The 27,574-nt window shown below is 42.1% G+C and overlaps 2 protein-coding genes across 2 annotated transcripts in view; one reads left to right on the forward strand and one right to left on the reverse strand.

Moving 5' to 3' along the window:
• Window positions 1-13,805, reverse strand: part of CCDC177 (coiled-coil domain containing 177) — a 48,416-nt gene extending 34,611 nt beyond the window's left edge. Inside the window, exon 1 of the mRNA XM_005417650.2 lies at window positions 13,795-13,805. Within this exon, the coding sequence (XP_005417707.1) occupies window positions 13,795-13,805 (11 nt within the window). The remainder of the gene's footprint in view (window positions 1-13,794) is intronic.
• SUSD6 (sushi domain containing 6) overlaps window positions 1-27,574 on the forward strand; it is a 73,119-nt gene that overhangs the window by 9,267 nt on the left and 36,278 nt on the right. The window contains exons 2-3 of the mRNA XM_005417537.3: window positions 16,424-16,611; window positions 21,003-21,032. Of these exons, the coding sequence (XP_005417594.1) occupies window positions 16,491-16,611; window positions 21,003-21,032 (151 nt within the window). The 5' untranslated portion in view covers window positions 16,424-16,490. The remainder of the gene's footprint in view (window positions 1-16,423; window positions 16,612-21,002; window positions 21,033-27,574) is intronic.

A 27,574-nucleotide genomic window follows, 5' to 3' on the forward strand; every position in this document is an offset into this window, starting at 1 on the left:
CATGGTGGGATTAATTGTAGACTTGTTCAGTTACTATAGATGGCTCTAAAATTTTAATACTGCTCTTACTAGAAGACAAAACCGCAAGAGTGAAACCTCCTGGTAAGTGTGTTTGGGAGCAGACTTATGTTCTCTAAGAATCCCACTGGGCCCAGTTACAAGGATGCAACAAAGCAGTGTTTTCATCTTTGTCCATAATCAAAAGAGGAACAGCTGCTCTGGGGGATAAAATGCAAGGAAAGGCTAAATAAATTTTAAGACATTGAGAAGAGACAGATTTTCTTGGTGATAATCTCATCTGTATTTATAGAGTTACTGTAGTCCTTGAGGTGATGCCACAATGTACACAGTTTAAGCAAAAACAACAAAAAGGTTGTTTAAACTCTGATGGACAAGATCAGTGTTCAAAATGGCTGGAGGTGTTTTGTAGCAAATGTGTGTGTTTCTCAGTCCCACTGCTCTCAGTAATTGACCCTGCACCGCCATTGTAGCACCCTATGTTCCATGCTGCAGGAATGCTTTGGCCTAATATCAAGCTCTGAAAGATATGTTCAGTGTCAGCTCATGATCTCAGCCAAGGAGGGGGTGTATGCTTTATGCTTGTGTAGGTTCTGTCTCTTGAGGAGGCATGGCTAAACTGGGAACAGGTAAAAAAAGATTACAAAATAAAACCCCTACACCCCATTCCCATCTCTCCTCCACCCCTGCCCCCCCAACAGCTCTCCCTACCACAAAAGCTGCACACTTTCTGAAAGCTTATCTGGCATGGGAGACTTTGCTCTTTTTCCTGGAGCAGGAGATTGCTTTGTTCCCATTTGTGGTTGTTTAGGGAAGCCTTTTGCAGGTATGTCCAGGGTGGTGCTAGTCCCTCGCATGAAGGAGCACAGTCCCCACTGTCCGTGTGCGGGCCCCCTGCATGCTGAGCTCTGCAGCGGGGCCCTGCTCAGCCCTGCCCAGGGCTGCTGTGCCCGCACAAGCCTCCCTGCATCCCTGCTGCTGCTGCAGAGCACAGCACCTCTGCGAAATGCACAACGTAACTGCCCTCAAAACCTTGCAAACTCATTCCTGTCTGCCCAAGGGCGATTTTTTTCCAATCATGGGAAGTCCTGGAGACATTGTTAATGAGTTCGACTGAGGAAATCACACAAGGAACTGTGGGAGAGGGAAGGCTCCTTCTTGCGTGCCAAGCATGAACTAGAATGTGTGCAGAGGGTAAGGAGGTGTGGTAAATATCTTAGGAAGGAATGAAAGAAGTGAAACAGAGGTGAGGCAGTGTTAAGACTTGAAAATGAAGGAAAAGAGCTGGAAACTGGAGAGGGTAGCCATTGGCAAAGAAAGTCTTAGTTTTTATTTTTAGTCCTTTCATAAATGTAATTTTATAAATCAATACATATCAAGCTCATGTCAGTAACTGTAGCTACAAAAATATAAAGGGGGTTAAATATTTACAGACAAGAATTTGAGGGAAAGCATGTTTTCAGGAAGTTTTGCTCTTTGATTCTTGCTACTGAGTCAAATTATTGGCATATTTGGGACAGAAATAGCTCACGTATCTGAGTGACTTTTTAATTTCCTTTTCAATCTTCTGAACTGTTCCTTTTCAATCTTCTGAACTGTAGTGAGTAATGAACTGTAGTGAACAAAGAAAGCATTAAGAACAGGCGTGGTGTAGATTTTATTGCATGTTTGCAGTAGAGCTCTGTATTTCTTTGGGTGTGATATAGCAAGAACCTGCTGTGAGAGTTAAGATCTCTGGGACCAGTGATCGCACAGATTAAAGAGGTGGTTTTTCTCCACGTGATGGTAGCTTAGATATCCGTTTGGCAGTGGTCTAGTTTTTTTTTGTTGTTGTTGGGGTTTTTTTGTTTGTTTGGGGTTTTTTTGGGTTTTTTTTTGGTTTTTTTTTTGGTTTTTTTTTTTTTTTTGTTCAGTGTTTATACAGCACCTAGCACAGCATGCTCTGATTTGTAGGCTCCGATTTCTGCTTGTCTTTGACCTGCAAGTGTTAATGAGGCAAGAAGTGCTTGTGTAGGGCTTTTCTTGCCTAGTCACATACCTGTCTGAAAGCAAAAGTGTGTCCTTTGGCATGTGCCCCAGGCTTCCTGTCTGCAGCTCTTCCTTTGCAGGGTCTTCTGCTGCGAGTCACAACAGCTAGCTGTTTTGTAGGAAAAAGGGTGTTAAAAAGGATGTTAAAAAGCATGCTAAAGGGAGGGGATGGGAAATGACGTTTCAGCCAAGAGGCTTTCATTGTATGAGGGGGAGGAGCATGCAGCAGAAGGGGAAGCAGCATGAGATCAGTGGGCTTTTTATTGCACAGCCTGAAAAGATCCCACAACTAAAATCTGATCTAACCTTTGCTTCCTCTTTGTCTTACGAGAAATGTTTTCCATGTAAGGCAAGGCAAGCCTGCTGTAAGGAAGCATGTGGCTGTCATGTATTTCAGAAAATGTGTCTCAGCATTCAGCTGTAGAAAAACAGACTGAAGAAACCTGTGGTAGCTGCAGCCTTTGTTGCCCACGTTTATGCTATTTAAAGACTAGTCTTCTCCAGCTTGATTCTGGTGAAATAGCAGGCTTGCCTAAAGTCTACTGACTCTACTTGAAGGTGCGGGGATTTAGCCAGGCAGTGCTGGGGATAGGCCTGACATTTCTCTAGTCAACATAATTGGATTATTCAGCTGATGGTAAGTCAACACCTTTCCAGAAGGTTTCTAGGGCTCTGGTTTGACTCTTGGTAAACATCTATACAAGGCCACCTACACTTCAGGTGTGGTTTTAAAAAGAAATGTTGATTATGTTAATCACCTCTCTGAAGTTCTTTAAGACTTTCATTTCTGATACCCTTCCCCCCTCGTACTTTTTCTTGACTTACAGTAGTGGAGGAAAAAAAATTCTGTCTCAAAAATGGGGATTTATTAATTTTCTTGGCTGAAGAAGCCAAGGATTCCATTTTACATCTTGAAATGAAGGTGTTTGCAGGCCTTGGGTTAATCCTAATATCTAAAAAATCGTTTCAACTCTGAACTTAGCTAATGTCAGGAACCAGACCTTCCCAGGATTGATGACAGTGAGGCAGTAATGTGCATGTCCCCTGTTTCAATCTCCTCCTCAGCTTTTTTTTTAGTCTTCTAAAAAGTCAGAGTCTCACTATAGATTGTACATCTTTCTTTTATTGCAATCTCTTTCACATTACTATCATTGGTCTTAACTCAGACCCTTTGCATTTTGGGTGAACACTTGTAGAAGGGAGCTGGGATCCCTCTGCATGCTCTCATCTCTTGACTGATTTGCAGGTGAGCTCTGTAACCCGTTCTCGGCAATGTGCAGTGGGTGTTGAGCATTGCTGTGCTCTGTGATAACATGGCTCTCACAAGGCCAGTTCTTTCTTTTCTCCATTTCTTCATTCCCGTCAGATCAGGAGTCCTTCCTGCAGTTAGGAAGTCAAGATTATTTCCCCAGAAAAAAAAGCGAGCAAAAATGTTGGGTCAGGCATCTTGGAACTATTGATGTTGCAGACTGTCACCTGCTCTGTATTTCTCCTTGCTGGTGGAAGTGCTTTCAGTGTTTGCAAGGAAAAGCGTTCCCTTGATGATGGCAGTGTTGAGGTTGTACCTGTAAATTCTACAAGGGCTCACTCCTGAGGGCCTTTGCCTTTGGGGAAGAGTAACCTTTTATGTCTTGACTTCTGAGAGTGAAACTTGCTGCTGGTCTAGTGACAAAACCCAACAGTTTTCCTTGGTCAGAAATAAAAATTTATTAGTAGGACTGCTTCTTCAAAGAACTTAAACTCCTGCCCAATTTCACTTATTTTGTAGCAAATGTAGCCTAAACATAATAAACTTTTTCAGATTTGATTTGTCTGCAAGGAGCTTGTAAAGACTGTTGATGCCTTTGAAGTAAATAAAGCATGGCTGTTCTTGGCAGAGATGATGAAGCTTAACCTTGGTCCCTCAGAAGTTCATCGTTGAGTTCTGTCCTTACCACCATTTGTTCCTACCTTTCAAAAGGGCTCACAGTAGCATTTCTCTGGGATTTCTTTTCATTTTCAAGGGTGCTGCGAAGCAGCCCCTGCAGTGATTTCCAGAAACTATACTCAAGTGCCTCTGAGGAGCAGGACTTAGAGGTGGAGGCTGTGGCAGTGTTGCTAGAGACCAGGGAAGGGTATGTGAGTGTTAGAGAAAAGGCTTCTGATAGCTATTGTGCTCTGTAGTATGCTGTAAGAAGGGTGGTTTCCCCAAAATGAGCCTTGGAGTGTCCTGTGGAGCCTTAGTGGAGCTATTTATTTTCCACAATGCAGGCTTGTCTTTGTCCTCCCCCCACTTCCCTCTGCATGTGAAAGGATGATTCTGCTTCATGAGGGGAGCAGACCCTGATGTGCAAAAGGAGATAAATGGAGATCCTTTGTTATCCAGAGCCAACTGTTGCTTACACCTGTTAAATGCAATGTTTGGCTTACCTAGAAAACCAGCTCTAGGTGAGTTAGAATGTGTATAAAACATGCAGAGACTAGTCTTTGCACAAAATGAAGCTTGCAAGTGGCTTTTTAAAAGATGCCAATGGACATCCTGATAGTTTCAAGTGACAGACCACCAACTCCTCTGGATATAGCTGCTGTGACATTAGTGCTATACAGTCTCTGAACCTTATAGGTGGAGCTACCGATGACATTTGGTGTTTTGTTGTCTTATTTTAACAGTTATTACTCTGCATATACTGAAGAGAAGTGAGATTATTAAAATAAAACCACCAACCCTCCCCCATATTCTCGGTCAATTTGGCAAGGACCCTTTCTGAAAACTCTGCATAATGTATTTTTTTCTTATGGATAAGAACAAGAAGCTCAGTTAACCTGTGTGTTGGAGACCATTGCCAGTCTGATGTTGATGTTTAGGCTTTCTGCAAGACTCAGGGTTTTTTATTTGTAAAGCGTGCCTCAATTTAAATGGTTGCTCTGTTTCTTTTAAACTGTTGCACCCGTGTCATTATTTTCTGTTCCTTCCTCTTGTCTGTTCAAGAGATGCCAGAGAATTGTAGAGCAAGTGTCTGATCCTGATGTCAAGCTGTTTGCATTCCTCTACATGTAGCATTTGTAGAAACTAACACTTATCTCTGTATGGGTTTTATTTAGAATGTTTGGCTTTAGAGGAGAAGGAAATGAGTAACACTGAAAGATGGTGTTAATGGATTTATCCAGTTGTTTTTCAGCAAATCCTTAAACTGCAGAGGTAAAAGGAAAACAGCTTTGGTTATGGCAGCTGCTGACTCTCAAAAGACTAAATCGCATATCAGATTTACAAAATGGGGAAAAGAAATCCAGTTTTAAGAGTACAGTATAAAAAGGTGCATACCCTTTGAGAAACTCATTTCAAAATAGATTAAATGAACATGAAAATCTTATGCTGTTGAAAGTAATTGTAAATCACCTTCTCACTCTTCGGTGGGTCTTGCATATTGATTTTGTTATGCTGTAAGCTCTTGTAGTTGATCTCTTTGTCCTGCTACTTGGAGCACTGTGTTACAGGTAAAAACATGAAGAGCGGGACTTTTAAACAAGCTTGCTTTATACTAATTCTAATAACCTTAATTTAATCTATTCAGTCTGAGGGAACCTTGTTTCCAGAGACAGGAAATTGCTTGAGGCTTTTACTGGCTGTGGCAGGACCTTCATATTTATTTGCAAAATGTCTGGAAAAAAATAATAATAGAATCAGTCTTCCTTTAAAGGCAGTTGAAACTGGAGTTGCTGAGCTTTTCCCACGAGGCTGGGTAGAGGTCACTGGTCACATTCACTAGAATGTTTTTTCTTGAGAAATAGTTTCATAGCTTCAGTGTACTCATGGAGGGTACTTGGAGACACCTCAAAACCCCAAGCAAAGCATGGAGTGACCTGCTTCCCAAGTGGATGTACTGTTCACTTAGCTGCTAGTTGCTTGACATACTTATTCCTTACCTTCAGATAGTAGAGAGTTAAATATTCCTGCTCTAAAATGCACTTTTTAGAGGGAATTGGGAAGGATCTTCCACTTTTCAGGTCTGTGTGTGCAAGAGGAGCAAGGCATGGGGGTGTCTGGGACAGCATGTATGGTTATCTTTCATGTGCCCAGTCTGTTGACCTTTGAATACAAGTATGGTGGACAAGTAAAAAAAAAAAAAGGTAGAAATCCAAAAGACTCCATGATCTGTCTTCTTGCTTGTGTTTCATGGATGCTTGCCTGGCAGCTGGCCCATTCAGGTGTGGAGGACTGTGCCTGGAGCCAGGAGGCAGGCAGCACCTGGGAGTGGTGTGCTTGGCTGAGGCAGAAAGGCAGGGAAGCAAGTGCTCAGGCCAATAGCAGGGTGCTTTACCTCTACATTCTGTCCCTGGTGGAAAGATGTTGCCTGTGGCTTTATCCAGAGTTTGTCTTCGCACATTTTGAGTATGGGGAGGGAATATGATCTTTGGAAGGGTTTTCCCTAGAGTTTTGAGGTAGACTGGACAAAGCCTAGCTGTGCTTTTGGCGTCCTAGGTGGTCTAGCAACACAGCCAAAGTGAGACACAGAAGATTAAATAACCTGTATGCTCTGACTTCTGGGTGTATCTCCTTCTGACCTAGCACAGGCATGTGTGTGATTCTTGCTTGTGTGCAGCACCACTTTGTAGCCCTGCACAAAACTGTAACATTTACTGCTGAGTATTTTGCTGACTCTTGCTGTTCTGCCTTGTGTAACTTTCCTCTCTCTTTTGGCTTTGATTTCATTTGCCTGCTTCTAACTCTACCCTGTGTTACATTTGGCTGTTTTGGAGCACTCTCACCCAGCTTTCTGACTTTTAATCTGCATGGACCATGATGCTGGATCCATGATTTAGGGGAATGATTTCAATGTAGAGTATCTTTATGTATAGTAAATTATTTTTTCCACACTTCAATGTGGATTGAAAATGGAAATGGTTTTAGGAGCAAGAAGCCTGTACAATTTCTTGGCCCAGCATAGTGGGCTGCTTGCTTAAGCCAGAGAGTGCTTTCAGACACTTCAGGCCTTGGCAGCAAATCTGAGGTGGGAGTGTTTCCCCAGCTGCTGCTTCCACTGGCCCCAGAGCTGACCTTGTGCAAGGGCCCAGTTTCTCCCAGAAGTTCCCAAAATTTAATTACTGTTGCAAAGGGGATGTTTAGCTGTGAGGTTAGTTGGGAGCAGCAGCATGGGGGTTTCTGTTCACTCAGAAGCAAGGGTCATCCTTCAGCCCAGGTAGCCTGTAAGTGGTGGAGGGACAACCCTAGCTGGCTGTGCAAAGGGGAGATGCTGATGTACAAGAGATGGACTAGACTGCAGGTCAGTAAAGGGTGAGGAACCATTCCTACTATATGAACAAGGTGCAGAGAGCTGCTAAATGAGCAGTTACTCTCAGGCAGTGTTACTCTCACGGCTGCCTCAGGATCCTTTGCTTAACATTTTGTTTGAGTTTGATAACAGCTTGACAGAGGCCCCTCCTTGGGGAGAGGAGGAATGGGGATCCCTCTGACACTTGCAGGGTGGTGCAGAAGACTGGCTGTGCTCCCTCTCCTGCTGCAAGTCAGAGCATCCTGTGTCCCACTTCTGGACTACCCTAGTTCCAGCTAACAGTGACTTATGTTTTAAAATATTTTTTCCTCTACTAGCCATACTTTGTAAAGTCTAAATGTCACTGAGTCAGGTGAGGAAGAAGTTGAAGCTTTAAACTGACCTTCTATAGAGGTACAACAAACCGGTTTTATTTATGAAAAGTTTTATTCTGCAAACTCTTACTTCTCTACACGTCTTTCTGGCATGCTTCTCTCCCACCTCAATTTGATGGTGGAAATCTTTAACACAAAATCTAAATCTTTAACACACCATCTTTGTATGATGGTTGTAGGTCTCAGATGATGATTTGGTACTCTGCTGTTAGGGAACCTATCATGACGATTCTGCTTGGAGCACTTGGCCTTATCATGGTGTGTGTATGTCCCCTTGTGACATGTAATAAGCCACTCTCCTTCTTGGAGTGTCTGTCTGACTTGATTATTCTAGCTTGTGCTGCTCAAATCAGAATGTAATTGCAACTGATCTCTTGTAAGAAAATCAAGTTAAGTGTAGCCTGTTGAAGGAACCTAATTAGAGGAAAAAAGGCTGTGAGGGTCTTCTGCATAGTGATGTGTCTTCTCTGTGAGTAATTCTGGTAATTGTGAGGATGATTTAAAAGAAAGCAAACTGTCTGGGCTACTTTTCCCCATCCCCTCTTCTCTTGGTCCTATTGACTTTTGAAATTAGTTTATGTTGACTTGCCTGAAGTCTGAAATCTTCATGTAGAGTGTTGGGGTGGAGGCTGTGTGGGGTGTGCCTGCTGCTGGTGAGGGTGCTCTGCTGGGGACCTGCCGGGGACACCGGCAACAAGTCTGTGTGCAGGCAGTGTTCTCATTGTCCTGTGGTCTGAATTGTGAGGGGATTGAATGGGGATGCAACATCTTTTCTTTTTTCATTGTACACTGGCAAGAGTGATGTGGCACTGTGGAATAAAATCTGCCCAGTGCCACTGGGATGGATGTCTGCCACAGTGAGGGGTTTGTGGCAGTACAAGTGCATCCGTGCTGTTAGCACAGTGCATCCTGAGGAGGAAGAGCAGTAAGAAACATCTAGCAACTTTGCAGCTGCTAGAAAACAAAAGTAAAGAAAAATAGTGGGCTAATGGATGCAAAACCGAGCCATAGTGCTGAGACCTTTTGAAGGCCTGCCTTATCAAGACCTATTGAAGTAATTCTCTTCTGTGTTAGAATCCCAAATGCAGTCTTAAGGCCAAAACCAGAATTTAAAACTTTTTTGGTTTGGTCAATGATCTATCTTGGAAGATTAAATTTTTGGAGGACTTAGGGACAGTCTTACTTTTCAGCGTTTTTGTGTGTGTATGTTTATCTCTGAAAAGATCTGTGTGCTGACAGACATTGAAACATTAGGGATTTGTTAGCCTGGAATCTTCTGATACAACAAGACGTCTCTTGCTGAGAACCTACTTTTTAAGGTGGAATACAAATAACAGGCACTGTACAATATTTGTTGCCATTCCTTGAAAGTGGGTGATACTTCTGTATAGTGGATATTTTTATATCTGGGAAATGTAATAATTTTAAACTTGAGTTGTGTCTCACAGCTATGCTTTTAGGAATAAATGTAAGACTTCCTTCATCTCCTAGTATAGTTCCTCACTTAAATGTCAGACTGCTTCACTGAAGTTTATATTTAGAGGACTTTGATAGGAAAAAGACTTCCAAATGGATGTTCTCTCAAGTGGCTGTGCAACCTGGTGGTATTGCAGCTGCATGTATAGCAGACTGATGCTTTTAGCCTCATTAGTTGAAATGAAAGCACAAGAAATGGTCAGGATAAGGAGAGGCATATTCTAGTAGTAAGAGATTATAAAATAAGCCTTTACTGTACACAGGCATTCATTCTCTGAAAGAGATTAAGATAGCTGCATAAATGAGAATAACATCCTGGATATACAAGTGACTTTAGCAATCCAGTGCTTCTTTGTCAACCCTGTTACTGAAAGTAACATTTCAAGCTTGGACATGGTTACAAGAAGTTCTTCCTTTGCACGGATTTTCTTTATTCTCCTTCCCTGAAGCCATTCCAGTTTACTGTGAGTTTTCTTTTTTAGGACTTATTATTTTTGGAAGGCATTCTGGAACATTTTGTGCATATGGTCCTCTGTAAATGTGCTGTTGTACTGATTAAAGCTGAAAGTATGAAACCTAGCTTTTCTGATGCAGTGCGGCAGGGGAAAAAATGCTGAAACAATGGTTTCTAAAGGGAATACTTTTCCAAATAAAGACATTTTCAAAAAACCCACAAACAACAAAAAAATCACCCAAAACCAAAGCTGAGACAAATTGTGAGATATTTGTTTTCCACAATCCCCCAGTCTCTAGTTCCTCCCGTAGATTGCATAGATGACAGTATGTTTAAAAAAATAATTCTTTAAAGCAGAACCAGCACTTTTTTAAGAAATAACTTTTCATTCACTGTTGACATGATCCCACTGCTATAAGCATTTTTGTAATGTGCAGAAATCTGCAGTGCGTTGGAGTTGTGTGCATTAACCTAACTCTTCCACTGCTCCTCCACAGCTCTGTTTTTCTTCTTACTGGTTCCTGGAAGTTCACAGCCTGCCCATAACTAACTTCTTCCTTATTTGGAAGGACAATGGATTTTGATCTCTTATCTTCCTCTTGCCAAGTAAAACACAGAATTTCACTGGAAAATTTTTCTGACTTTAAAGAAAACATTTTAAAATCTGGGGAGCTAATGATATTCAGGGCTTTGTCTTGGGCCTCCCAAAGCAAGGAAACTTGGATTTTTTTTAATTTTTTTTTTAAGTAATACAATTTGAATCTTCTGTGAATGTGTCAAACATGTCATGATAACCACAGTACGAGGAAATGGGGAAGGATCACACAATACTGAGACTGTTTCTAGTAGTTTGTTTCTGATTCTGTTTCTAAAAGTATGAGCGCTGTTTGTAAGAATGAAAACGGACCCATACTTGGCAGTTGTTAATCCACAGTGACTTGAGCATTTCCATCATGCAATGGACAGTGGAAGGTACTGAATACCACCTCTTTTCCCCTTGGCAACCTTGCACCTCTTCTTTGGAGGCCCACACCTTGGAAAGTCTGTTCCTTCCTTGTTGCTTACCTTTAAAAGGATTGTTGGAGTTGAAGCTTGTTTGGTCCCCGCAGGAGTACCTTTGAAGCTGCTGTCCTTTCTTTGGGCTGCAGCAGGGAGGAAGCTGGTACACAAAGGCTTGCACCCACCATGGAAGGGGAGTAGCTGGAGGAAGTGCTCCTTGCAATCAGCCCACAGGAAAATATGCTGGACTCAGGATGGTTGGAGGAGCATCAAGTGAGATAAGGAGGCAAACAAGGGAGGGGTACAAAAGAATGATCTAGGTGCCAAAAGTACTTTAGCCTGTGACAGGAAGGGTAGAAAGGAGCAAGCTGGGCAGTAGGCTGTGCAAATTGGTGAATCTTGCAGGTTTATTCACTTGAGGTAGGAATATTGGTGTGACTTTATCAGTTGTAAGGCACTAATTATCCAGTAGTGAAAAATCCAGTTCCCTGGCTTAAAGCTTGGGTGTGCCTTAGTGAGTCTGTGGAGAGTTAGGTACATGCAATTTATCAGAGATTAAAATGGAATTTCAGAGTTTACCCTGTCCAGCAGGCTTCTTTCTGTGCAAACTCCAATGCTCTCTCTTGAAAATGGAAGCTGTGCATCACCAATTGTTAGTTTAGTTTGTTGGGATTTTTTTTTAATTTAACATTTTAAAATTCAAAAGAAATGTTCTAGAAACCTTTGTGGGAGAGCGCATGTAAAAGCTAAATTGAAACAATTATATGAAAGAAACAGCCAGATTTTAAGGTCATAGGCCAAACCCTCGGTGCAGTTGGGGAATGAGGAAGGAAATCCAACTATTCAGATTCCACTTCAGCAGTGGGGTTGTTTGCAGTAGGGTGTGTGCTGATTCCAACGTCCAGAATGAGCATGGTCTTTCCTAGTGGTTCTTCTTTATAGCAGGGAATATGTGCAATTTGCCTGTCTGCTTTATGCTGTGACTGTGCTATGCAGAAACCTGCCTTTTTATAATTCAAATATGATGGTGTAAAATGAAGCTACCAAACACATCATCTGGTTACTGGACAGGAGGAGTGTTACAGGTTGTTTGGCTTTTCATATTTCCTCCTTTCCTCTTCCACTTTTTCTGATTATCCTGAATAATTGAGAGTTGGCTGTGCTGAAAAATCAGATTATCATTTGAACTACCTACAGGTAACTTCAAAGGCTTTGGTTTTTTCCTTTGTCCCTAACTTAAACTGAACAGTGTAATTGAATTGTGATGCTATTCCTAAATATTAAAAACACAATTCTGTTTTTAAAAGCTTTCAACTAAACTGGTTTAACCACAGAAAGTAAGTGGAATGAAGGATTTCTTTCCTCTGCTGTCGCTTGGACTTGATTTTTCTGTATTTTTTATTTAGCAGCCAAGAGGATGACCTTTTTTTTGCTTTAAAGCTTAACTGCTCTTTAAAAGCAGGCAAAATAAGGATAGAACAAAACAAGTAACTAAGGGTGAAGGTTAAATCCTCTAAACCACACTGCTTACGTTAGATTCCACTTGCAGTGTGGCCGTGAGGCAAGAACAACACTTGTGCTTAGCTTTTCAAAAGCTGTGCTGTGCACACCCATCACTCATGCCACTGCTAAGATCTTTGCTGTGTGCATTCAAGAGTTAGCAAACAATGTCTGAGTATTATTCTTTGAGGGGGAAATCATGTGGATAAAATCGAGATTTCTTACATGCATGAGGGTAGCTAATTTTCTTTTGTTAAGTTTCAAGTATGGTATTTAAAAGCAAGCCAGTAGCATTCCAAACATTCTGAACACTTCCCTAAATAAACTTTGAAGAATTCAGGTTGAAGACCTGTTTTCCAGCAACAGTGACAGAGGACATAACTGTGCCAGGCATTTTGAGCAACTAGAGAGCTTCAGACTGTCCAGTCTCTGGTTGTCCAGAGCGTGTCCTGAGCATATGACCTTCCAAAGAATGCTTTTCTCTGTGGACCTAGGAGTCCTTCTGTGACAAAATTAAGAAAAATAAGAAAATTAAGTTATAATCCTGTGAAAATTTACACATACTTAAAAAGGGATCTTGGATCAAGGGGTATGAGTTGGCAGCTTCTGAAGGTCTGGAAGATAAATGGCAAAAGTCCCCAGAGAGCTTATCTTAAAGAGAGCTCCTGCAATATATATGTGTCATCTTTGGAAAGGGCTGCTGGTGGTGTAAGAGCAAGCAGGGATTCTGGCCCGCATGGTTTCAGTGGGAGTTGATGTCTATGGCTCGAGGACTTCGCATAGAAGCAAACTACTGTTCTCTGTGCAGGCAAGGCTGGCCATGCTACCAGGGGGACTCTTGCTGAAGCATCACTGGGAAGCTTGCTTGATGCCAAGACTTGAAGAAAGAGCTGGAGATGTCCCTAAGCTGGGAGCAATGGGCACTTCTTCACTTGTTCATAGCACACACCTAAGAGGGTGTGTGACTATTGACTTTATAGATATAGAGGATGGCTTATTGTCTTATCCATATTTAGTAGGTGTTTTTCAAGGTTCACATTATAAAGAAAGCAAAAAATCTTCCACCTTTATTGACTGATATACTTTCAACAGAGAAAAATCTCCTCCACTCCTTACTGTGTTTATGGGCACTGCTGGCTGTACTGAATATTATCGTTGTAAACATCTTTGTTTAAACTTAATCCTTACATAACCCTTCAGCCTAGGCTGTGGCATGAAATGTCCTTGCTCTTCATATTTGTGCCACTGTCAGCTGCTGCCTTACTGTTCTTAGTATCCATTAAAGAAACCAGCCTGTTCCTTAGTGCTTTGTGTACGCTTTGATTCTCCCAAACCCCTGAATTGTTAAGCTGCGCCCCTGGGAGTATGTCTGACAAATGTGTGTGATCTACACTGCACTCCAGCTAACTTCAGGCAGTGGAGGTTTGAGGAGTTCTTATAAAAGCTGCTTCTCCCTGAGCTGTAGGTGTAAGGATTACGCTAAAACAACAGTCACTCTTCAGAGAATTGAACGTCTGTCTAAATAGCCTTAAAATCAGCTCTCCTCTGGGAAAAAGGGATAGTTTCTTATCTAGTCAGAACCTCTCTCTTCTAATTTTGCCCAGGAACAGTTAAGGCTGGGAACAAGTTTTGTAACTTGGCTGAAGCCCAAAGGGAGGATCCACGCAAGCAATACCTGTACCCCATGTCGCTTAACAATCCTGAGGGGTTTGTCTATGCTGGCACCCCCTGAATGGGCTGGCTACCCTTGTGTCTCCTTCAAATCCACACTAAACTAGATCAGCTTAGTGGGATGTTTCTGTAGCAGCATCAATTTACAGCATTCCTGGAGTGGCAGCCCCGGGCCTGCAATAGACAGGATATGTGGTAACCTGGGATTCGAGTGACTTGGCAGCTAAAAAGAGGTGTGGAAACCATGTCTGATTTTAAAAGAAAGGAGAGAAACAGTGCTGTACTTTGGAGCAAATCTGTTAGTGAATCAAGAATAAGCAATAAATTATTCCCTCTGAAGATATTCTTGTTTTAGATATTTCTAACTTGTTTGCTGTTCAGAGACCAGAACTGGACTGCTGATGTCTAGGTGCATTCTTGGGGGAGGAAAATTCTCTGGGGAAAGGTAGCACACCTCAGGTGCTGGCTCAGCAAATTTTGTGATCATTGCATGCCCTCTTCCTACCTCTCCTGGCTGCTACTATGTCACCTGAAATGCATTGTTCCAAGGGCAGGGACGGCTACCTTTAAAAAATACTGTGGCAATACTTTCAGAGGTTCTTATACTAATGAGGCTTCATTCAGTTGGAATAAGGAGGACAGAGCTTTCTTGGACTAATCAGAAGGGCATTTGTTGAAGAGTATGCACGGCTTTTTCAGAGCTGTAATTCTGTGTAGAGCAGTGACTCTTGGAGGAGAGCAGTCATCTGTTCGCCTGAAGGATAGGCTGGCCTCTTCTGACTGAATATGAACTTAGATGCCATGCAGGAGGTCTGACTTGAGAGGACAGGGCAGATATACAGATTAACCGGCCTAGCTTTCTTCACATTGGAGTATTTTTTTTTTCATTCCGTGGTCCAATTGCTTTTGAAGGTATTCTAGCAGGTAAGTGAAAGTATCCTTATTCCGTTCTGCATGGTGGAAGTTTGCTGAACAAGCATTGGCTCCTTATTCATGGAATACATGAGAAATCTATAGGCTGTGCTACAGACATAGTGATGTAGATTCACTCCTCTCCCTCCAAATGAAGCAAGAAACAAAAGGGGTAGACACAGAGTTTATTGTAGCAGCAGCTCCAATACACTTGACACTTTGTCATCTTGAAATGACATTTCAAGGCAGGGTGTATGCAGACAAAGAATTTTTCTTTGAGAGAGATCCAAAAAGAAAGATCCAAATTTTAAAGATAGCCCTTTTGTGAAGTATAAGCATAGTAGTGACATGGAACTAAGGGAAAAATCCTCTTTTCACTAGAATGGCTACCAGGTTTATTGACAAATCTACATATTCCTTCCCATAATGCATCTACTGAATAATTGGAAATGTGAGTTGAGCCTGAGTCATGTGTTTCTCTAGTCCGTGCTGGTGTATTGCTTTAATCTTGGAAGTACTTAAGGATCTGAAGGTTCTGCCTTCCCCAGTAGTAGGAGTGATAACCCAGATGTCCTGTTTGTCCTCACAAGGTACAAAAAGAGTACAACACCGCTGCACTTCTCAGATCTCTTTAAGATTTTCCAGCAGTTTTGAATTTCCTTGGGAAACTTGGCCAAATAAAAAACCTAATCTTCCTTCAGTCTGCATATTCATTTAAGTGAAGAAGCTGTGGTTGAATGGGGTTTTCCTCAGTATTAAAAGTATTCCTGTTGTCAGGTGTAAAAACCATTAGTTTTGGCAAACTTGTTTTCACCTGAGAGCTTCAGATGTGTATTGAATAGCAGGATGCAAGTATTGAAATGTGTTTCCATGTGGGGTTTTTTTGGTTGTTTTTATTTTGTTGGCTGATCTGTTTTTCCAGGGTGTTTTTTGGTTGGTTGATCATTTGACCATTAGAAGCCTTGCAGGTTAAAACTACAGTAGGTTGGTAAAATGTGTTCTGCTGGGTCTTCATTAAAAGTAAGGACTCAGCTTTGTGCTTTCTCTGTTTCCCAGCTGTGCTTTGTGTATTTGTGTACAAGGCTGTTTTGGCTGTGACAGTGCCTCATAGGCTGTGGGTGAATCCCTCAGTCCTCAGGTATGAGCAGTGTCACATCCTGCAGTTTTAATTGCTGTACTCTGTCCTGTCACATCATTATACCTGAGGTTTGCAAGTTGTTTTACATTCCTCCTCACAAGCGTGTGTTTACCTGCTGGCTGCCTGTCAGCATTGCTGTGCCTCTCCAGGTGGTTGCAGGAGCATTTGATTGATTTATCCTACAGTCTGCTGTGTCTCAGAGACCCTCTGAAAAGTAGTGGGAGTGGAGGAAAACTGGCTCTCTTGAAGAATTTTTGAAACAAATCCTCCAGATGCTATGTCCTCTGGGGCTGGCTTGAAAAGAAAAGCTAAAATTAATTGTAAGCTAGGCAGTCTTCACATTTGAAACATCAGTGAGTGAAAAGTTATGGTCTCTCTCTAATACAGCTCCTTGTAGTCTTTCCTGTGTAGAAGATTGCTTTTTCTGCTCCTGTTACCTTGAGAACTGTGAATACTTAGTAAGGTTCCTAAGTGCTAGAACATGTAAAAAGATTTCTCTTTATTTCTAACTTTTCCTTCTCCCTCTCCAGATGTTGTAGGTGTTTGGCTCAACATTTTTTCTTGCTTTGTCTGTTTTTTTTAGACCAAGGTGCTCCTGATCAACCAGATCTTTAAGAATTTTTTTAAAAAGAAACCTTGGTGGGTGAAAGATGTGCCATGGAATGGTAGCATCAAAGAGCAACACAGGATCATCGCTTGCCTTGACTGGCCATGGGTTATTTCGTCTGCTAGTTATCTTTGGTTCCTTTATCTTGGAAGCACAGTCCACAGGTAAGTGAAACCTTTATATAAGCTGCAGGGAGGGGGAGGTATATCAGGGAGTGGCTGTATATTTTTAGGTGAAAACTGGTTATGGTTGATGTATTTGTACACATCTTCAGTACTCACAGGAAAAATTCCATCGCTGCTTGTTGAGCAGAGCAGAAGTGTCTGAACTGAATGAGTCTTGCATATTAGTAAATAAGTGCTTGTTCTTCATCCTGTACTTTTGATTCCCATGGGTTTTTTTCCCCTCCATTCTCATCTCTTCACTGCAGCTGGGGACACTTGGGGCATCTCAAGAGCATGGACCCTGGTTTGGTTGAGTGAGATTCTTGTGTTAAGCAGTGTTATCTGTGTGCCTTGAAGCAACTGCTCATGTGAAGGGGTGGAAGCAGAGATTGTGTCCAGCTCTTTTGCACAGCTGGTGAATCTGTTCAGTGGTTGCTTGTATGCTATCTTCTGACCAGTTAACACTGCTACTTCTGCCCTTCTATTGGATCCTCTTTTCAGCTTAAGTTTTCCATCTCCCCTCATCTTTTGATGTTTCTCAGATGGATGAGTGTTGTGAATAATGTAAAAAGCAATGGAATGGGATGATATGAAAAATGTCATCAGAGATGGGAGATCTGCCTCTTAGAAATGAGTGGAGGAAGGAAATGTACTGGATACTCAGAAGGTTGTATGTGATGTGAAGTATGTGCTTGGTTACCCAGGATACCCTGAAATATGTCGTCTTTTCAGACCAGCCACGATCTAGTTTTTGTCTGTAGAGAGATGTCTGGTCATAGGAGGCATGAGATGGAAGGAGGAACCTTGTTTGCTTTTGCAAGAGATTTGAAGGAGTTAATCCCAAAAATACAGATTTGACTTGAGCAGCTGTTGTAATGTAGAGCATTAGCTTGTCTATGTAAAGAAAACCTCGGTTCTTGACATAACTCTAAAAAGTTCTATTTATTTGACATATCATGGCACCTGAGAATGTCATGTGACCAACATTCCTCAGCAGAATAAACATTAGCTGCCAAATGCTGTCAAAGCTGAGGTGATCCTGTATGGAAGTCTGCTGGTGCTGTAAACTTCTGGAGGAGGAGTTGATTTCCTTTTACTATTCCTGGCTCTTTGAGTTGGAAAGGAGAGACTACTGAAATCAGATATCTCAGGATTATATGTCTTCCTGACCTGATTTTGGCCTTGTAGGTAATGAGGGGGTGGGGAAGACACCCTTAAGAGCATGATAAATTGTCATGAATAGTTAGTGATAGTGAGAAAGGGACAAGATATTTTTGGATCTGGGGTATCCATGGTTTTTTTTCTAGCCTTGCTGTTGTTGGTGATAGTGTCACTGCCTCATTTCAGATGTAGGCCTGTCAGATATGCCATTTGAAACCCCCATTAGGCACTGCAGCACCTTCAGCTGAGACTGCAATAAGTATGCAAATGCCTTGCGCTGCACAGACTGCTGGACGGGGAAAAGCTGCCACAATGCTGGCAATCCTTTTTAATATAATTTTTGAGACATCCAATCACATTACAAAAACACTAGCTAGGCATGCCAGAAGACCCAAGAGTGATTCTGCATTGTGTTTCCCTTTCTGTGTTCTTTTTGCTTCAGGATCTGAAACCAGCTGTGGTGAACTGATCAAGGCAGTTCATCAGCTAAACAGGATTATAGTGGTTAGGCAGGAACCACTTCCTGCAGGGGAAGTGAGAAAACAGAGGGGAGCCAGGAGCATAGCAGAGGGCAAGACATGCAGGGGAAGAAATCTTGGGGAAGGGCTTGCTGAGGAGCACTTCCATGTACAGTTTTACTGAGACAGGGATGCAGCAACCCAAAAGGCAATTGCTGGGAGGGATGGGGGTGCTCAGTGATGCGTCATGGGCCCGAGGAGCTGCACCTGCAGCAGCGTGCCAGCCATGAGTAACATTAATGAGCAAGTCAGCTGAGAGCAGACAGCCAGATGGAGAAACAAAGAGTACTGGCGAGGCGCTTGGAAAATCAGCTTTCCCTCCTCTTGCTGCCCCAACCCCCTTGCCATCCTCACTTTATTACTTTGCAGAGCAAAGTCATTCAGAGCAAGCAGAGCAAAACGATGTTAACGTGGAGCAGGAGACTGTATTAAATCTCGTGGTGGTAATGCTTATCTTGAATGTGGAGCCAGTGTGACAAGCTCAAAATTGCTATAAAAGCTGAAGAATGTTCTCATAAAAAGACAAGCATGGAGACAATGCCTGGCTCAGCCCTGAGTAAGAAAGCAGAGCTTGTGATTCGTATGTATAAAACCATCTGAGGTATATTGTATTGCAGTCATTTTGCTGCTTAGAAATTCTATTGCTTAAGTTCCAGGAAGCTTAGAGACATATTCATGATCTGGGCAGGAAAATGTTCTCTTTGCCATGTGGTTAATGCAGAGAGCAGACTCATTTTCAGTCAGCAAGCATCTGCTCTGTCCTCTGGTAATAAATCGGTTTTATTTATGCATGGATTTTTAAGAAAAATCCTCAGCACTTTGTCTCAAGCAATCTATCCAAATATCCTCAAGTGCCATGAGATGAATGTAAGTTGCTTAGTCACTAAACATACTGCAGAATTTGGGAAAACTCTTCCCTCTTCACGGGAAGATATGCATGTATATGAAAATAACCACTGCACATATTTTAACACAAAACAAATGCAGCATTTGGTAATAGGCAAGCAGTGAAGCTGTGTCTGAAGAGGAGGATTTATGGAAACTTGAGTGCTGCTCAGGAATATTTTTTGAGCTTTATCACTGTTGCAGTGTTTTTTCTTGTCTGGCAAATTCTCCAAGATTAGTTGTGGGAAATAATGAAGGAATGAGCAAGCAAGGAGACTTGGAAAGCTCCTCAGTAATACTGAAGCTTAGTTCTTCTCCTGTCTTTTCTGTTTCTTTGAGGGTTCAACTGGAATGTAGCTAATAGCTAGGATGCTTAGTAGATAGAGATGGGGAGTTTTTGAAGCATTGGAGAAGAGCAGTGACAACCTTTTTATCTGCATTTCCACAGATAATGCTTCCCTATTTTTTCTTTGTTGCTGTGACTTCTGTAATTTTACCCTCTCTCCCTCCCATCTCTGTCCCTCAAGGCCTTGTATTTATATCTCATTCACAATGGTCCTCCTGCCTGGCCAGGCTATTTTTGGAAGAATGACAGTGGATCAGATTAAGTTGTTCATTAAATTTTAACATGTAGTCTTTAAAATACTCTGAAAGCTTCCTATGATTTATGTTCCAAATGTGTAATCTCTCTTGGATTCATGACTGGCTCTGTCAGAAACCTATCAAAACAGGTCGGGCCTTTCATTATTGTTAATAGCATCACCTGATCCTGGGAAATGCAAGTAACTGTGGTGGTAAAAGTATTAAACATCCCGAATTAAGCAAATGTCAATATCCATAAAGGAGAGAGTGTAAATATTAACCTTTAAAAATGAATAGTAATGCAGGCTCGGTGAATCTAAGTCCATTTAGATTTAGACACAGTCTAATTTTTGTTGACTGCACGTGCAAAATGCTCTTTAATTTTTAGGATTGCCATTAAAGTGATAAATTGAGCTTGAATAAACTGAAACGACTTCATTCCTGTGTGTTGTCTGTGACACAAATGCAGCCAATCTGCCGCTTGCTGTTCTCAGGTTGTTTCAGTGCCAAGGTTATTCTGCACAGAAGCTCTTGGACACTGCTGCTATTTGTTTGCATTGCACAGAGCAGCTTGTTAGAGCGCTCTCTGCTCATTGAGCAGATCCAGACTTGTTCCTATTCTCTGGGAATCTCTGCGAAGCAGAGCTTTCCTTTGTCTCTGATTGTGCAGCTGAAAGGAAGGCGTTTATACTGCTAGGGATGAATTCAATGGCCCTGAAAACAAGGACACTGTAGCGCTGGATGGCCAGACAGAAATGTGGAAAGTGTCATGCATGAGCAGATGATCTTGATTCTAACCTGTATGCTTCTTGGAAGTGCGGGTTTGGAGGAATTGCAGTGTCAGCCTAAAGCAGGGTGACTTTCTTTGTGGAGAGAAAGGGCAGCATTTTCAGGAGCAATTCCTCTTTCCAGTCCTTTTGTAGAGCTTAATAAGAGCAGAGTGGTATGGAAGAGCATGGTGAGGAGCTGCAGAGATGGCTAGGAAGCAGATGCAGGTAGGTTCAGAATTAGACTATTCATATAATGATAATAATATTCACACTGCTACACTCACTGACCCAGGCCGTGTTAAAGTAAATGCCTTGAAGGGAATAATAAGGATCTCAAGAAGCCACATAACTTTTAAAATTTTAATGAGTTCTAGTGGCTGAAGAATGAATTAAAGCTTTGTGATGTTTAGCCAACTGCTGGCTTAAACCATGATAGCACCATAATAATCCTGAACTCTCCTTTTGTCTGTCCTAGGTTGGCTAAGCAAATCCAAAGGACCTGCATGTGAGTAAACTTACATTGACTGCTGTACTATGAGAAATGAGTGTGATATTTTACTGGTTAATATAAGTGTCTGTGAGCTAGGATTCCCATTATACTTTTTGTTGTGCTGGATAGGCTTGAGATTCATCTCTATGTCCCATTTTAATTTTTGACCCTGGGATTTGGGAATGACAGCTGCCCTCAGTTTGAGAGAGGGAGATCAGCTTCCAATCTTTCACTGTGCTTGGGAGGGATCCTTGTGCCTTCTACAGCATTTCTCTTCAAATGACTCAAGAAAATAACAAATCAGAATAAATATTTCATTAAATGCAGAGATGCTGCTTGTGAGAGTTTTGACAGGCTGACAGAGTATTGAGAGGACAGGGAGGACAGGCTGAGGTAAAAAAAATATTTCATTTCCTTTAATCAAGAAAAGTGAACATCTCAGCATGATTCTTGATATATTCCATTGGATACTCCTGCTTTTCATTTCATGTGCTCAGAAAAAGTCTAAAGTCATTCCAGTGGCCATGTTATGGATGCATGCAATGTTATGGATACATGCAACTTTGGAAACAGTTGGGAAGCATATTTGATTTCCTTATCTCTTCTAAATATATAAAGTAATATTTTCTGTACGTTTTTGTTAAACTCTGAAATAGGATTTGTTTAGTCTGAACTTTTCCCCTCCTCTGAAAAAAAAACCAAACCAAAAAAACCCAAAAAAACCCCCCCCCCCCCCCAAAAAACCGAAACAAAAAAAAACCTCACCAAAAAAATCCCCAAAACTACTACAGGAACAAAATCTGAGGGGAATGGATTAATGAAGAAGAATTTAAAGGCGTGGGAGGGGAATTTTGCCACCTACCAAATTTTGGTCTTCAGAAAGTGGGGGTTAAGAGAAGTGCTGATGGGCTCATCTGAATCCTCTTTTTTTTATTCAATACCTCAATATTACTCCTGGCAAGAAAAGCAGTATCACATACACATAATATTAAGGGGCACTCATTTCTTGGCTATGGTTACTAGCAGGAAAATCAGCTGTTTTAGGAAAAACCTCAAGAGTTGTCTGGTCCAATTCATCGTAGCTTCTTGTGTTAGAATGTGAAAGATGGAAACGGGTACGAGTTTCATTGTAGAGGGAAGCAGGAGGGGTGCTAAGTGCCATTTGTTCTTCAGGAGAAACTAGTTGTGAACTATAGTCCATGTTCTCACCCATCACCATCCTGGTCCTCCTAGAGGACTGCTGCCTGCTAGTCTGAAGATACACAATTATACACATTTCTCTGTCTCTTCCTATTTTCACTCAGTCCTTTCCTTTTTATTTGCTAGAGGCAATCATTAGGGAAGAGTTTCGGTTTTTCCCTAATATTACAGGAAAACTGTCAGGACAGTGGGATAGAAGAAAGCTTGCTTGTTTATCGCCTTGTCCCAGTTCCTTTCCTGCTTTCTGTCCCTTTTGAATCCTGCGCTGGTCCCAAGAGCACTGAGGCACTATTTTTTAGCATATGTGGAATGGTTTTCATCTGTGCAAGCCATGTCTGCCATTGCTTCTCTAGCCCTTATGTTTAACTGAAGTACCACAACTAGTTCCCACTTCCTGTTCATGCTGCCAGCTGATAGTGGTTCTGCAGTGGGGATGGCAGAGCAAGAAGTACATTTGCTGTGGAACTGTGGCAAACTTCAGCCTGGGCTGTTACGCAAATACTGCTGGAATAGCTGGTGTGTGGTGTGTAAAGCTGTGGGTATGACCTCAGCATGCTGACATGGGTGGCCAGGAAGAAACAAGGGGTAGGGCAAAGTAGGAATCTGTAGATTGTTGAGTCTTCAGCTTTTGTGGCCAAATCTGTCAAGGCTCTGCTAAACCTGGGAATCTGTATCTAGATGAGGATTGGTAACAAGCTGCCAGTAGTCCAGAGTGAAGACAATGCTAAAGGCACTTGAACAGCAAGCTCAGAAATGTTTGTACCTTTGTGAAAGTAATTGGAACAGGGTTATGGCATTGTCACAAGAGGTTGTATACCTGCTCATCTGCGTGTGCTGGTCTGCATATAAAAACATGTTTTCCTTTTAATGAACTGAAACCTCTGGGGAGCGTTCATCTTCCCCTGCAAACAGGAATTCCTGAGGCTCTGCTTCTGCAGAGTGTTGCATTGGAGTTGGAGGACTGCTTCCAGATGTTATTAAAGAGATTTGAAGTAACCCCTTAGGTGTGGGGCTGCATAGATGAGTTACAGGATGTGCTAGGTGGATTGGGCTTGTTGCTAAACTGTTGAAAAATAAAATGAGCTTTTGGCCCAGCCTAGTACAGTGATCCTTTTATTATGGAATGGGGAGGGGAACTTCTGGATTTCTTGTACTGAGAAGAGTGCCTAATCTCAAGAGGTTGTTGGGATGCTCCCTCATTTCTTGTGTACTTTGGCATGGCTGGTGCTGGATGAAGACATCTGCTGTGTTTCTTCTCTATAAGTTCAATGCTATGAATGCAAAAATAAGTGTGTTTATCCACCTGGCATAGTAAGAAGCATTTCAGTGGGAGCACAAGCCAAAGAATTGAACAGTAGAGTAACAAAAGAGCTTCTTGAAGTCCTGTGGGCTCAGCATTTTAGGTCTAGCCAGTCATCTTAATTCAATTGGGAAAAATATTTCTTGTTCCAAAGCAAAAAAATACCTTTGCTGCTGCTTTGGAGGTACATCTTTTACTTCATCAGTAAAGGGAAAAATATGTCTTACTTGAAAAATGTTGCCTTTCTGTAGAGTGAGATAAGCACCTCTGGTGGATGTTGTCTTGAGTTTTCAGCCCACAGACAGGGATGAAACATGGTAAGCTTTGACACATGCAGAGTCATAATTAGAAAGTCAAATGCTGCTGCTGCATTTCTGCATAGAAAGACCATTTTCAATGTCCTGATAAAAAGACCAACATGGTATGTAAAGAATTTTGTGTCAGACATATCCTTGGACACTGATATAACTGTCCAGAAAGAGAATAAAACTTTTTTGTGCTCTTACCAATGTTGTAAGGCAAATGGGGTTTGTAGGAAGGTGGTAGAAGAGATTGAATGTGAATGAGGATCAATAGAGAATAAAATTCTAGGAAGGAGAGGAGGGGGACAGGAATGCAGCAAAACAGGAGAGTGACTGTTTCCAGAAGTGGAATTGTGACAAAGATCCTAGTGGTTTATAAAGCAAATTAGTGGCTTGGTAGTTAAGTAGTGCAAATCCTAGAAGAAGGTAGTGTTTTATTTATACAAGTAGATTAGAACAGTTGAGAATAGTATGGCTTGGGAGGGAGAACTCTAGTAGAAAAATACATGTGCTTATTTTTTAAGGGTTGGGTAAGAGTGTCTTAATGCAGGAGGATGCCTCTACAGCATCAGGGTTTTGAAGCTTTTCTGTAGGCAGCAAGACTGACTTGTGAGACACTGATGGAGAGTTTAAGAATTTAAAACTTACGAAGTGAGTGTGCCCTCCAGGGACTGAAGTGCAGAAATCTGAGACAGAAGCAGATCAGAGTGAAGACACCAGTTACTGGAGCACTGGCTGTGCCTGTCTAGATGTGCTCTAACATCATGGGTGGTGATCCGGGGGATGAGAAGTTGTAAAAGACCATATAGCAGTTTTCTGTGAAAGATGATGTCGGGAGGAATTTCAAGTGGAAGTTGCTGCCATGTTTAGAGTGGTATCTGACTTTCTCAAAGTTCTGCTTTTCTCAGTTTGTGTTCACTTTAATAGTTAAAATCTGCTTTGCTCTTCCCGCTATCCTGCATTTGTTTGGCTGCTTCACCCCTGTAGAGGAGCCCTTTTTGTGAAGAAGATAAACTATTAAAGCTCCTAACTCTAGATCCTTGTCAACACTTTGCTGATGATGATCCCTTCCAGGTGGTGCCTGTATGTCACTGTAAGTGTGGAATGAAATTATGTTAGGGTGGGTAAGTGACTTCTAGTGCTGCCCAGGAGACTTAGCTGATGCTGCAGAGACCTTTAGGAATGTGCTTCTGATGTGTCATACAAAACTCACAGCTGTTGATATATCTCTATCATGGGAGGAGAGAAATGTGGATTTCTAACAGTTTCCTTGTGCTGATTCCTCTTGTAACTTCAGAGCAGCTATCTTTGAAACTCAGAGCCCTGGGGATGCCCCTGCTGTGTAACTAGTCTCCAGTAGTTCAAGTTTTGGGCCTGCTGGTGTGCTTTTGGAAAAGGAGCTGTACTGTACGAGTTGTGCTGAGCCATGCTTTGTGCTGCAGCACATCTTCTCTTTTGCACAGGCAAAGTGTGTATAGGATCTGTAATGCTCTGTTTTATCCTAAAGCTAGTACTTCCCTTCTGTCCTTGGTTTTGCTTTCCAGAGCAAAAGTAACAGTTGAATGCACCTGGAGGACAACCTTCAGGTTTCATTCCAAACACTTTCTTTGGTGTAAATTACTTAGGTTGTAAGATACTAAGACAAGGTATAACATTTGCCTGTTTAGGTTCAGCTGTCACTTTTCTCTCAAATGAGGAAATTACTAATTTTTCATATGTAAGCTGAGAAATTTGAATTCCATCACAAGCTGCAATGAGTATGCCTTTAAGTGCAAGTCTTAGTGAAATCCATGAAGGTGGCAAGTTTTGTTTTTTACACTTTATTCTTTTAGTCCTCCAGTTCTTTGCCTTTCCCAGCAAACTAGTCTTGCTGCAAATGTTAATGCCATTAGCACAAAGCAGGATTGACCTTTGAGCCTCTCATTTTGAATCTCTTTATTTGCATTTACTTCTCAAATATTTAAATGTTATCTTCAAGTTGACAGTTCGTGCTTTGATGGTGACTGTTTCCTCCATGGCATTTAGTAAGCTGGATCCACTTTGGAACAGTTGAGGGGAGATGTACAGTGCTGGGAGAGCTGAGCTCTCTGTGGGTAAAGGACCCTCATAAATTTTGGTCACTGGAGCAGCAGTGAAACGCACAGAGGCAGATCACAAGCCTGGCTGGGCAGGCTCTGTTAGTGCACTTGTGCTGTGTGGGACAGGAGGTGTGTGCAGTGGTGGCCTGATCACTGTCTGCTGGCACCAGGCCATGCCTCTGCTGGGCAAACACACTGGAAGTGCAGTGTGGGGGCTGTGCTGGAAGAAGTTAGCTCCTGTGGGAAGTTCTGCCTCCTGCCTCCTCTTAGCACCCTGGAGAACTGACTGCCTCTTGGCACATGCCTCCAGCTGTGGAAACTCCTCAGGGCTAGAGCACCTTTTCAGAAAACTGGCCCTTTTTTTTGTTTTGTTGGGCTTTTTTGGCTTTGTTTGGTTGGTTTTTTGTTGTTGTATGCTTTTCCTGTCAGTATTGCCTTGGTCATGTCTGCTCCCACTTTAACCAGGTCTTTCCTGGTTGAAGGTCATGAACTGATCCTTTGAATGAGTTGAGTCCTTGCGCAGGCAGTGGTGTGACTGCATGGGGGAAAAGGAGCATTGCAGCCTGCCATCTGGGACACAGGTAGGGCTGCTTTTAGCATCCTTGATTCTTGCTGTTAGTAAAACAAAGAGGGATTGGTATAAGCTGCTAACTAGGGGTGTTGTAAAGAGATTCATTCTCTGACTACAGTCAAGATGAGTAAATTCATAGCTATTTTACTGCATAACTCTGGCCAGTTGTCTGAGGCAGGTCAGGAGTATTTCATGGTTGGCTGCATTGGCTGCCATGAAGGGATTTGAGAGGCTGAAAATTAATGTCTGTTCTACATCCTCTGACAGCAGGAAAGCATCTTATCATTAAGTCTGTTTCCATCTGCTCAACTCTTGACTTAATTAGTTGCTTCAGATGGAGGAAATTTTTCTCCTGACTTTTGTTAGTAGCACCTAGGGAGGATGCCTGCAGAATCTGAGCTTTTGTGGTTTTATTTCTAAAAAGCTGCCACTGAACTCAGAGTTTCAAACCTGCTTGCCAGCATGCACTGTGCACAAATGAAACCAAACACATCTCTCTTTCCAGAAAGGTCTATCACCTTTCTTCTTTCTGCAGCAGTAGAAGTTGGCCCCCTCACTAAATGCAGATACTTCTCTATAGGTAAGAGTTAAAACACCTAAGCAGGAGTGGGATGAGGAGCTCTTACATATTTCATAGACTCATAGGATATGCTGAATTGGAAGAGATTCATCAGGAACATTAAGTCCAACTCTCGGCCCTGCGCAGAGCACCCCAAGAGTCACACACGTGCCTGAGAGCCTTGTCCAAATGCTTCTTGAACTCTCTCAGGCTTAGTACCACTTCACTGAGGAGTCTGTTCCAGTGCCCAAACACCCTTTTGAAAAACTTTTTCCTGATATCCAACCTAAACCTCCCCTGACACAACTTCTTGTCATTTTCTCAAGTCCAGTCACTGGTCATGAGAGTGAAGAGATTGCATTGAAGAGATTGCACCTCTGTTTCCCCTCGTGAGGATGCTGAAGACCACAATGAGGTCTCCCCTCAGTCTCCTGCAGGCTGAACAGACCAAGTGACCTCAGCTGCTCCTCACATGGCTTCCCCTCCAGATCCTTCACGATCCTCATGGCCCTTCTTTTGACACCCTCTAATAGCTTAATAGCTTTTT

The sequence above is a fragment of the Geospiza fortis genome, unplaced genomic scaffold, assembly GCF_000277835.1.
Source record: "Geospiza fortis unplaced genomic scaffold, GeoFor_1.0 scaffold54, whole genome shotgun sequence".
Lineage (NCBI taxonomy): Eukaryota > Metazoa > Chordata > Aves > Passeriformes > Thraupidae > Geospiza > Geospiza fortis.